Source organism: Salvelinus sp. IW2-2015, unplaced genomic scaffold, assembly GCF_002910315.2.
Source record: "Salvelinus sp. IW2-2015 unplaced genomic scaffold, ASM291031v2 Un_scaffold2219, whole genome shotgun sequence".
Classification (NCBI taxonomy): domain Eukaryota; kingdom Metazoa; phylum Chordata; class Actinopteri; order Salmoniformes; family Salmonidae; genus Salvelinus; species Salvelinus sp. IW2-2015.
This window is the reverse complement of record NW_019943549.1, coordinates 54,038-66,966: the sequence shown is the minus strand read 5'-3', so window position 1 is coordinate 66,966 and position 12,929 is coordinate 54,038. Positions and strand designations below refer to the sequence as shown.

The 12,929-nt window shown below is 46.0% G+C and overlaps 1 protein-coding gene across 1 annotated transcript in view; it reads right to left on the bottom strand.

The window, feature by feature from the left end:
- ltn1 (listerin E3 ubiquitin protein ligase 1) overlaps positions 1 to 12,929 on the bottom strand; it is a 78,884-nt gene that overhangs the window by 56,172 nt on the left and 9,783 nt on the right. The window contains 5 exon segments of the mRNA XM_070440099.1: positions 190 to 221; positions 223 to 321; positions 618 to 647; positions 649 to 687; positions 689 to 826. Coding sequence (XP_070296200.1) covers positions 190 to 221; positions 223 to 321; positions 618 to 647; positions 649 to 687; positions 689 to 826 — 338 coding nt within the window.

Genomic DNA, 12,929 nt, shown 5'->3' with positions numbered 1-12,929 from the left:
CTTGAAGTTCCTGTGTTCTAGGACACGGTGCACGTTGTTTACCTTGTTGTTCTAGGAGCACGGAGCTTGTGTTACCTTGTTTTTCTACCGGAGCAGTGTTGTTACGATGTTGTTCTAGGAGCACGGAGCCTGTTGTTACCTGTTGTTCTAGAGCACCGGAGCCTGTTGTTACTGTTGTTCTAGGAGCACCGGCGTATCCGTGTGTGTTCCTCCTCCTCGCCCGGTGTTTTGTACCAGAAGTTATCTCAAACACTCTACTGCTGACACCACGATAGCTGCACTCTCTGCCGGACTGGCCACAGCACGCTCCACGTGAGACAGCTGCAACACCACACACTCTGGATTAAACACTGCAGCTGGACCTCCGATGGGATAACACACACACTTCCCTCCACCTACTCCTCCCAACCGCCCTCTCCTCCCCCATCCCGCCCTCCGTCCCCCACCAGCCCTCTCTCCCCCGACCCGCGCTCCCTCCTCCCCCACCCAGCCTCTCTCTCCCCACCAGCCCTTCCTCCCCTCTCCTCCTCCTCCCCCGCCTCTCTCTCCCCCACCCACGCCAGCCTCTCCTCCCCCTCACCCTCTCCTCCCCACACCGCCCTCTCCTCCCCACCAACCCTCTCCTTACCTGTTATGAGACAGCTGTAAGAAGGTTGTGTAGAAGTCTAGGTTAGGTGTCGTGGAGGGTGACCTCAGTGGGTAGTTTACTGATGAGGGGTAGCAGGTTAGGGTGGAGGGCTGTAGCCAAACCTTTACCCCCATCCTTTAACAGGGACCACAGTTTAGGCAGAACAGCCTTCCTGGCGTTGACATGACTCCAACAGTCCTGGGACAGAGACAGAGAGACAGACAGAGACAGAGAGACAGACAGAGACAGAGAGACAGACAGAGACAGAGGGCGTACTTGTTAACAATGGCCCAGCAAATCACACGTTGTCCCTCAATTAATAAAGCCTGTGATTTAATAAATGTAAAAGTACATTTACATTTACATTTAAGTCATTTAGCAGACGCTCTTATCCAGAGCGACTTACAAATTGGAAAGTTCATACATATTCATCTTCAATTCAATACAAAGGACACAGCACGCAATACATATTCAATACAAAGTAATTTTACAAACATCTGACTGAATGCTGAAGGTGTCGCGCAGATGTAGCCTACGAATACTAGAACAGGGATGGGGTTAGGTCTACCTCTCGTTGGCGCCAGCTGCCGTGCACAGTTATCTGACTTCTAGATCAATGGCATAGGCAGTTTCATGCACACAAGTTTTAGAGGGTGAAAGAGAGGGTGAAAGAGAGGCTGGAGGAGAGGCTGGAGGAGAGGCTGGAGGAGGGGCTGGAGGAGGGGCTGGAGGAGGGGCTGGATCAATTCAGTAACAACAGACTAGCAGTATTTTCGTTATTTATTTTTTTTCGCCGTTATTTTACCAGGTAAGTTGACTGAGAACACGTTCTCATTTACAGCAACGACCTGGGGAATAGTTACAGGGGAGAGGAGGGGGATGAATGAGCCAATTGTAAACTGGGGATTATTAGGTGACCATGATGGTTGAGGGCCAGATTGGGAATTTAGCCAGGACACCAGGGTTAACACCCCTACGATAAGTGCCATGGGATCTTTAATGACCTCAGAGAGTCAGGACACCCGTTTAACGTCCCATCCGAAAGACGGCACCCTACACAGAGCAGTGTCCCCAATCACTGCCCTGGGGCATTGGGATCTTTGTTTAGACCAGAGGAAAGAGTGCCTCCTACTGGCCCTCCAACACCACTTCCAGCAGCATCTGGTCTCCCATCCATGGACTGACCAGGACCAACCCTGCTTAGCTTCAGAAGCAAGCCAGCAGTGGTATGCAGGGTGGTATGCTGCTGGCAATGAGGAAGAAGTAAAAGGAATATGTAAAACCATTGGTGAACTGGCGATTCATAATGTTTGGACCAGTTTTCTGGCTGATGCATATCGGTGAAGCCCTATATGGAAACTACGATCACCAAATACATAAACTTTTTAAACGTCCTTTTTGGGCTTTAAAATGTGTTTATTGTCATCAACTTCGATACCCACATTGAATTCTTTGGAAGTTCGCTACAAATCGAGATTTAATTAAATAGTGATCCAATCTGACTACTAGATATTTAATTAAATACTGATCCATTCTGACTACTAGATATTTAATTAAATACTGATCCATTCTGACTACTAGATATGTAATTAAATACTGATCCATTCTGACTACTAGATATTTAATTAAATATACTGATTCCATTCTTACTATAAGCATTATTTTAATTAAATACTGATCATCGACGAATTACTAATAATATTGTAAATATATTGTTAATGAAGGCTGCAGTGCCGTTTTTGTGAGGACCTTATGACTACTTGTACACCTTTAAAATACACTAGATCCATTCCCTGACTACAGTATCTGTGTAACAAGCGACCGCGGGGAGAGGTTGCTGACACGGGGCCAAAAATCACGGGCCATGCATGTGTTCTATGAGGTCCAGCCTCGCCGCCCTACAATGCACGCTCAATTAAAACATGGAATGAACAAATGCGGTGTCAACGAGCCTGTCAAATGTGGAGACGAGAGGCTGACCAATGTCTATGGGGCTGCTAGAGTGGAAAATGGTAGGGCTCGACTCAATGTTCGATGGGGTTGATAGAGTGGAGCTGGGAGGAACCAAGTACATGTTCTATGGGGCCTGACAGAGTGGGAGATTGGAGGGACGGACCAATGTCCTATGAGGGCATGTACCAGAGTTGGAAACTGGAGGGCTCCACTGACACATGTTTCGTAGGGGGCTGACGCAAGTAGGAGTCGAGCGACTGAACCAAGTGTCTAATGGGGCTGAAGAGTGGAGAGATGGGAGGGACTAGGCCAAAATGAGAACAGAGAGTCACCATGTTCTGTATTTAACAGTGCTAAGCCAGCCTAGTGTTGGAGTGTTGACTTAGGAAAATTGTCAAGATCGAATCCCTGAGCTGACAAGGTCAATAAATCTGTCGTTCTGCCACCGCACAAGGCAGTTAAACCCACTGTTCCTAGGCCGTCAATTGTAAATAAGAATTTTTATTCTTAACTGACTTGAACTAGTTTAAATAATGGTAATATTTTTTTTTTAAATGTCACCAAAAAGCACATTTCGATGATCGTATTTGCCGTCCTTTTTTTGTTTTCCAATGTTGACCTGGCTAGGTTCTAGGTTCTAGGAAACGCTGAGCTTTCCAAATGAAGCTTCTGCTGCAAAGGATTATCAGTAGATGACCATGTCGCGGTTCATGAGACATTAAAACCAGGTTAGCGCCATCAGCAACATGAAAAAAGACTACAACGTGACCACAATCCTTTCCTAGTTACGGCCATCAGGCTAACATGAAAAAAGACTACAACAGACCACAATCCTTCTCCTAGTCACGCATCAGCCCAAACATGAAAAGACTACAACGAGCCACAATCCTTTCCAGTTACGCCGATTCAGGCAACATGAAAAACGATAAAGAATAGACCACAAGTCCTATTCCTAGTCCAACGGCCATTCAGCACATTGAAAAAAGACTATTACAACGACCACAAATCCTTTCCCAGTACGGCTAATACCAAGGCAAACCATGGAAAAGAGACTACAACGACCACAATCCTTTCCTAGTTACCGCGTTTAATCCTGCTACCATGAAAAAACTACACACGACCCCATCCTTCCTAGTTTACCGGCCATGACTGGCTAATGAAAAGACTACATGGACTGAACCTACAATCCTTCCTAGTTACGGCATCAACAGGCAAACAGTAAAATATAGACTTACAACCGACCACAATCCTTTTCCTAGTTACGGCCAAACCAGGCAATCATGAAAAGACTAACGACCACAATCCTTTCCTATTACGCCCATCAGGCTACAATAAATATACAACGACCCAATCCTTTCCTATTACGGCCATCAGGCAACATGAAAAAGACTACAACAGACCACAATCCTTTCTAGTTTCGGCCATCAAGGCAACATTGATTCCTAGAAAAAAATTGTGTCGTCCCATTCAACCCCCGTTCAGAAATATTAACAAGCTTATCAATTCGCCCGGGAGATTTCCCGTGGATGAAGTCAGCCCGTCACTAGCTACACGTTTGAATGGCTGTGTTACACGATCGCACCCCAGCAGACTTACTGTTGCAGCAGGTGGAGAGCGTGTGGATGTACAGCTTCCTCAGAGAGAGGAGGCATGCACACACATGGGTTCTCGTGTGTACTTATAGACAGCTAGAAACAGCGGGACAATACTCTGGCAGCCTCCAGTCGTGCATCAGACCTGGAGTGTGTTCACACAGGGAAGACACCGACCTCGAGAAATGCACCACGATCAATTCCTTCTGGAGAGGAGAGAACCAGAGGGGCTACACGAGGAGGTATGGGTGTGGTGTGTGTGTGTGTTGCGCTTGAGTGTGTGGTTGTGGCGTGTGTGTACCACTATCTCCGGTACCCTTGGGGTCTTGTGCTCGCGTTCTTCGCGTAACTGGCCTGGTTTGATGGAGGTGTGTAGTCTGTCCGCAGGTTCTTGTGTTTGAATGTCCTGGGGTAAGGAGGGCAAGCGATCTTTCACCCCCAGCTGAGAGAGTGTAAGCAGGCGGGAATGAACTTCGCCATCCTCTCTCCCTCCTCGGTTTACACTCCTCCATAAGACAAATACTCATCCAAACAGGTTAAATGAACAGTCCTCTACCTCTGGCTGCTCGGCCAATCATACTAACACACATCAATCAGGTTAATGAATCAGTCTTCTACCTCTGCGCTCCTACTTATATAACACATCATCAAACGGTTAATGAATCAGTCTCTACCTCTGCTGGCTGCCTCCATATAAAACATAATCAACAGGTTAAATGAATCAGTCGCTAACTTTTGCTGCGGCCTATCATATAACACATCATCAACAGGTAATGAATCATCTCCTACCTCTGCTGCCTGGCCTATCAGTATAACACATCTATCAACAGGTTAGATGAATCAGGTCTCTACCTCTGCTGCTGGCCTATCAAAATAACCACAATCATTCAACAGGTTAATGAATCCAGTCTCTCAAACCTCCTGCTGCTGGCCTATCATCATAAACCTAATCATCTACTCAACAGGTTTCGAATATCAGTCTCTACCTCTGGCTGCTGGCCAATATATAACAACATCATCAAAAGTTAAATGAACTCAGTCTCTACCCTCTGCTGCTGGCCAATATATATACACCATCATCAACAGGTTAATGTGAATCAGTCTCTACCTCTGCTGCTGGCCTATTCATATAACACATCATCAACTAGGTTAATAGGAATCAGTCTCTAACTCTGCCTGCTGGAGCTATCCTGATAGATCACTATCATCAACGCGTTAAATGAATCAGTCTCTATCCAACGTCATGCTGCTGGGCCTATCATAATAACGACATCATCAACACCGGTTAATGAATCAGTCTCTATCTCTGCTGCTGTGCTATCAATATAACACATATCAACAGGTTATGAATAACAGTCTCTTACCTTGCCTCGCTGGCCTATCATAAAACACATCATCAACAGGTTATGATCAGTCTCTACTCTGCTGGGCTGGCCTATCATATATACAATCACAACATTAAATTTGACCTAGTCTTCTACCTCTGCCTGCTGCCTCATACATATAACTACATCATCATCAACAGGTTCAATGAATGCAGTCCTACACCCTGCTGCGTGGCTATATCATATAAACACATCATCAACAGGTTAATGTAATCAGTTCTCTACCTCTGCTGGGCTTAGTCATATAACACATCATTGTCAACAGGTTAACTGGAATCAGCTCTACCGTGGTCTGCTGCTGCCTATCATATTCACCTTTCATAACAGGCTTAATGAAGTCAGTCTACCTCTGGTGCTTTGCTGGCCTAGTCATACCTACACACATATTCAAATCAGGTTAATGAACAGTCTCTACCCCCTCTGCTGCTGGCCCTATCATCGATACACTCATCATTCAACAGTTAATGATAGGTTCGTCTACTCGTTCTGCTGCTGGCAATCATTATAACATCATCAACAGGCTTAATGATCCAGGGTCCTATCTTCTGGCTGGCCTATCATAAGAACACATCATCATCAACAGGTTTGATCAGTCTACTTCTGCTCCTTTGGCCTATTGCCACGCCCCTAGCAGGTGCTTAATGTTAGCTTCTGCACTAGGATCATCATCTCCGGTGCATTCTCGTGGCATTATGGGTATGACTTCATTCCTGCCTTATACTCAGTACCCCAGTCTTATGCGGTGGTCTAGCAAACAGCAGTCCTATGTTGTGACGAAAATAGATGAACTACCACTGTGGTTCACTAGGGTGTCTGCCTGCTTCTGCCTTTCCAGCAGACGTTGCTCTTTGAAGTTACCTGAAGAATTCATCATCATCATCACTGATGTCATGTCCCATTCATCAACAATCACCATCATACCCACTAATCGATGCACAGCCAATCATTCAAATCACTATCACCTCATCCTCACTATCCTCATCATCATAGTCACTAATCATCAATTCAGCATCAATCGACTCACAAGTCATCACACAATCATCATCGTCTACTCAGTTAAAAAGACAAATCTTCATATTTTGACAATCCTCCCGTTGTACTTTTGTAGGTAGGCTCCCTTTTCGCGCACCAGTCCTAAAAACTACCCTAGACCAGAGACCAGTTCTGCCGGATATTATTGGGTGGTTCCGAGACTTTCGGCCTGGTTGTGGTGGCTTTGCGTTGTCGGGGCATGATCAAACCGTTCCGCGCCTCCGCCGTTTGAGCTTCCATGTTCTTGCAGATATGGAGAACACCCAGAGCCTTCACAACGCAGGGAATAAATGCGGGGGAAGTGCAGCATGTGTCCTCAACACCATACCCGACCTAACAACACTCCCTCTCTCTATAGTATAGTAATAGACGTACTGACAGTGAGACTCTCACTCCTATACTTTATTGAACTACTGAGAGTGAGGACCTCTCTCTAAGTATTGAACTACTGACAGTGAAGACCTCTCTCTATAGTCTCTATAAGCTACTGACAGTGAGGATCTCTCTCTATATTTGACTACTGAGAGTGAGGACCTCATCCTATAAGTATGGAGGGACTACTGAACAGTGAAGACCCTCTCTATAGTAATAAAAGGCCTATAGGACTACTGACAGTGAGGATCTCTCTCTATAGTACTACGACTTATCTAACAGCTGCAGGAAATCTCTCTCTATAGTATAGTATACAGTATACGACTACTGACAGGAGGACCTGCTCTCTATACTTAGTGACAATTATGACTACTGACAGTCGAAGACCTCTCTCTCATAGTATAAGTAAACTAGTCGACAGGTGAGGACTCTTTCTCTAATAGTAAAGTATAGACTACTCACAGTGAGAACCTGTCCTTGCCTAGAAGCCTAAGAGCTCAGCCTGTTTGCTGGGGGCGGAAAGGCAGCGTTGAAGGCCTGGCCGGCAGCAGAGGCAGCAGGAGATAGCTGTCACACTGAGACAAGTGCAGCCAGTGGCCCATCAACTCTTTCAGGGTAGGCGGGCTAGACTACGCCGCAGCCTAGGTTTATACAGAGATCAATGGGTTTATACAATGATCAATGGGTTATTCAAGTGTGTGTCCGTCCGTCTTGCATGGCCGACCGTCGTGTGTCCATCTGCTCTCGGCAATTGCTTGGCTGTGTGTCTGTCTGTACGTCTTGCTGTCATATGTGTCCGTCTGTACGTCTTGCTGTCGTGTGTCCGTCTTGCTGTCTGTGTGTCCGTCTGTCCCTGTCCGTCTTGCTGTCTGTGTGTCCCGTCTGTCCCGGGTTCTTGCCTTGTCTGTGTGTCCGTAACTGTTCCCTCTTGCTGTCTGTGTGTCGTCAATGCTGTCTGTGTGTCGTCTTGCTGTCTGTGTGAGTCCGTCCACTGTCCATGCTTGCTGTCTGTGTGTATCCGTCTGTCCATCTTTGCTGTCCGCCGCTGCTGTCGTGGTGTCTGTCTTGCTGATCTGTGTGTCCTGTCCGTCTGTCTGTCTCCCACCTTCAGGCACACCAATGTTCAAACGGCATGCTGGCGCTGGCCTGGTTCGTCACTATCCATCACACGTGCGGTACGGTAGGTCCTGGAAAACACAAACAACATCAGAGTTTTCATGGGTTCAAGTCCACAAGGACACAATACAATATGCGGCAAACACTTTGGAGACCACCCTCCCTCCCTATGTACGCAGCGTACTAGGTGACTTTCAGCAGAATTTGAAAGTCACTTGCACAGTAGAATACTGGGCAGTAGGTTAGAACTTCCTTTTTAAGGACCTCAGTTCCACGTTCCAAGACACATTAGACCCGAACTACCTGTGGCTCGCCTTTCAGAAAGGATGAATAATTAGAGCGCAAAATGATCACATGTCAGTCTTACTCCGGGACACAGTGGGACTTGGTAGTAGTGATGTTGTCGCTATCGAGTTAATTCTTGCAGTTATGTCCACTTATGAACATTCTTCTTGTTTCTCGAGATTTTGCTTCAGAGAGGCGATTTATAAAGGGAAATCATTTTTATAATAAATTAAGCGACTGGTATCATAGCTTCTCAGTGTAGCATCATTCATTTTATAAGATACTTATTTCTATTTTAGTTCTTTACAGTCCTTTATCGGGAATCTTCTTCTCAAATCTGTATTATATTATGGAAATCATGACGAAATATTCTCTTGTTTTGAATATTAGAGTGAGCCATATTATAAAATAACATATGTCCAACTGTTTCGTATTTTTATCTACTACTACTTTAGACTTTGCTCTCATTGAAGTTAGGAACATTCTTACATTATATTTATATCTCTGCTGCACATTGAGCAGAGGTTCTAGAGCGAGAAGGAGTACGTTATTATAGAGAATAGCTACGGAAGGTCTAGAGCGTTACAATTGTATTTTAAAGTATGAGAGCAGCGAGGAGTAAAATATATGACGTATGCCGGCAGGTGTAATGACCGTTTCAGGTTACCGCGAAGGATGAATCACGTTTAGGAGTCGTGTTAAGAGAAGAGAGAGAGATACGTCATATATGCGAAAGAGACAGGAGAGTCAAGGATATGAACGATTCATAGAGAGTCTGGAAGGTAGATATAGATCTTAATAGAGAAGCAGGAGGTGGTATGATGGCAGTCGTACGGAGCGCATGGAGGTTTAAGAATAACTGTTTAGGATGGTGTAGTGTCAAGTTAAACAAAAAAGAATTGTCAAGAAGAAGATCTGCAGCCAGGAGGCTTTAAGAGAGTGATCGCACGTATCAGTTAAAAGTTAATGAGACAACCGGTAGATAAACAACTAACTGATTGCAGGTCAAGTCCGCTTGTATCGTGCTAGTGTAGAGACCGTCTTTGTGTGAGCCGAGCGCGAAGGGTAGAGGCGTATCGTAGTAGGCTTCTGGAAGGGTGTAAGATCGTTGAAGGAGGGGTAGAGGAGTCATGGGTAGGGCGTCTCATTAGGGAGAGTTTATAGGGAGTTATGGTTAACGTGGTGTTAGTGGTACGTATTCTCGCTATTTAGTGATGCCCCGGGAAGGCTAGATCGTTCTTACGGAGTGGGAAGCTCAGATGACGGACGCTTTAGGAGGTGCTGGTGTGAGGTGTAGTGTGTGTGTGTGGCTGTGTGTGTGCTGGTGTTGTGTTGTGTGAGGTGTGGTGAGGGTCGTGTGGGTGTAGTGGGTGTTGTGAGGAGTGCGTTTAGGGTAGGGTGTGTGGTGATGTGGTGGGTGAGTGTGCTGGTGTGTGTGTGTGGTGTCATAAGTCGTGAGCGTGCTGTCCACTCTAGGCCTGCTTACAGTGAGCCGTATTGTGTTGAGCTGGCTGGAGATTAATGCTGCCCGGGAAACACTTCAGATTAGAGGCCAGAAGACTTATTCAATACAGTCTTACTTTTACCTAACGCTGTAGAGCTCTGGGGGGGGAGATGAGAAGGGCTACACCTTTCTCTCACCCTTGAGTGGTAGTTATCTCTCCGCTTTAAGCTAGCTAGGTAACGGCGTATAGCTAGGTTATTCAGGTCTATACGCGATAGTGGTTAGGTCGATCTCGTGTGTATCGGAGCTGGAGCGCACGCAGCGTTTGGAGCGAGGTAAGACTTTATGGAGCCGGAGGTGGACGTTCGTCTTAGTGCATGTTACGGCTCAACACTCTATAATCGATTTGCCTAAATGGTTTTCGTTGATTCATTCGTTGATAGACTGTGTTCAGTCAGAACCACTCAACTGATGAGCTATACAGCCTCTTAATTTCACAAAAACAAATATCTACTACCTCAACGATATCAGCAGACGATGATGCTCAGTAGAAACAATCACGATATATTGATTTGATTATAAATTCTGACACAAAAGGATATATCACAGGTTTCTGAACATTAAGGAACAGTTGCCCACACATGCTACAAAGTCGAACATGAATGCTTTGGGCTGGAGACCCGAAACAGAGAGAAAAGGGCACGGGCTGACGTCGTAGAACAGTTGGTGTAATATGCGAGTGAGAGTGAAGAGTCTTGACAAAACTACCAAGACATAAGCTAGGTGTCTTGGTGTTAAGTAAGCTAAATAGAAGAGGAGTGACGTGCACGGTACAAGATGTTTACTCTGCTGAAAGTGAAATAGGACAGGACACGCGAAGGCACCGAAGACGGTGAAAACCTGATCAGTGAACCAACATCACTCTGCAGCTCATTCCCACGCACATGCTGTGAGAAGTAGGAAGCGGTATCATGCTCGAACTATCTCGCGACGCGCCCGATACACAGTGAAAAGACTAACATAGTTCTGAACTCCATATCTCTGTCTTCTTGTCTTGTTCTAATATACTCTAGTCAAAGTACAGATCACAAGCCTCGTCTCGAGGGCCGTGCAGACTGTGACTAGTTCCTGCCAGCTTTCGATCTGCTCCATAGAGTTCTGATCCATCTCGGTAGAACTATCTAAAACACGTCCATATGGAATGCGCAAGGTGAGTCCTATTTATTCTACACATCGTAGTCTACGCGGTGTCCATATGTTCCTCGGAGTGCCGCTCTTTCCTCTGAGCAGCTCAGACTATATTCAAATATGTTCACGTATGCAATCTGCAATGCTGGGAATAGGAAAAATGACAAAACAACAACTTGACGGCCATTAACTAACTCTACAGCTAACTAAAGCCACCGATTATGCGGTCTCTGTATCTCTCCACACTCAGACACGCATAACCCTGTAAACCAACTCAGCCAGCTAACCTCTGCAGCAAACTCAGCCAAGCTTACTTCATACAGCTTAGTAAATGACCAGCTAACTCTGCAGCACGTAACGACGCCTAACCTTCGAAATGACTCGAGTTGTGTTATCAACTTATGCGAGACTATGAACTCCTGCTAGGCTTGATGGACCTTAGGAGCTAGACCTCTGCAGCCTCAAAACTAGCCAGCTCACACCAACATGGCAAAGCTCATCGAGGGGCGATGGGCGGGAGCCTACCTTGGCCAAGAGGTCTAGGAAGAACCCAGCTGCTCAACAGTTTTACGAGACATTTTAAGATTTAATCTCTGTACATTTAGAGAAAAATCATTTCATTCAATATTCAGTGACAGTCTTCCGGACAACTAACCTTTTACTATTTTTCCTTTAGAAAAATTGCGATGACAGTAATTTCACCTTATGAATCCAGTGGAAAACAAACCTTACTCTAAAGCTACAACATAAGATTAGCCATATAAATAACTCTTTTATAGAGCGGGAGGGGTGGGGATCAGACAATTAACGGCTAAAGGGATCTATATCATATTATCCCTAGGTATTTCCTTAAAGAGGTGGGGTTTTAGGGTCACACAGTGTATAACTACGCGAGTGTGTGTATAGACTCACTCGATGACTCTGGCGTCGTGAGGAGTTATCGATTCCACCATTGGAGGCATTGCTCAACGAGCAAAGCGAGACATGTTTTGAGCAACTGGGCTGAGCAGGGAAACTGTTACTTCTCAGAGAGGTCAAGCGAGATGTGCAAGAGCACGGCCAGAGGTGGATAGAACCGAGTGCCTCCTAGTTTGGGTGTAAAGTGCTGATCAGAGCTCTAAAGCGATACGGAAGTGCCGTTCCCCTCATCAGCTTCCGTAGGCAACGCCTCACACAGCATTGAGTTCTTAGATTAGCGATGCGAGCTTCAACTGGAAGCACAACGATGGAGAGAGGGAGACCGGGGGTGACGTGAAGAGACACTCTGGGAAGGTTGAATAACAACAGCTATCTAGACGGCTGTACGGGCCGCTTCTGTGACTAGAATAAGCTTAGCTTAGGAGTACTCAAATGAACGTACACAAAGGCCATAGCGGAGAGCTCCAAGCCAACTAGCGAGTTGCAAAATCCAGACGGAGATGACAAGTGGCCTGGATTAGGACTGCCCGCTTCCTAGTGTGAGAGCAGGTCGTCACTCTGCGAGTTGTAGAGCATAGAACCTTACTAGAACGGGTCACCGCCTTGACATTGTGAGTTGAAAACAGGGTGGTTGTCCAGGATCACGCCAAGGTTCTTCGCGTTCTGGGAGGCAAGAACACTATATGGAAGTTTCAACCGTTGATGGCGAGATAACCTGGAACGGCATCCTCACCCGGGAGGAGAGCAGCTCCGAGCCTTGCTCCTTCTGCAGCTAACTAGCCAAGCCTAACCTCTGGCAGCTAACTAGCCAGCTACCTCTGCAGCTAACTAGTACCAAGCTACAACCATTCTGCGCTAACTAGTCCAGACTAAACCCCTCATGACAGCCATAAGCTATGCACAGCTAACCTCACGCAAGAATACATATGAGCTTAGCTCAAACTAAACTCTTGCAAGCCACACTTAGCCAGCTAAACCTCTGTCAAGAGTCCAACTCATGCAGCCATATACTGGCA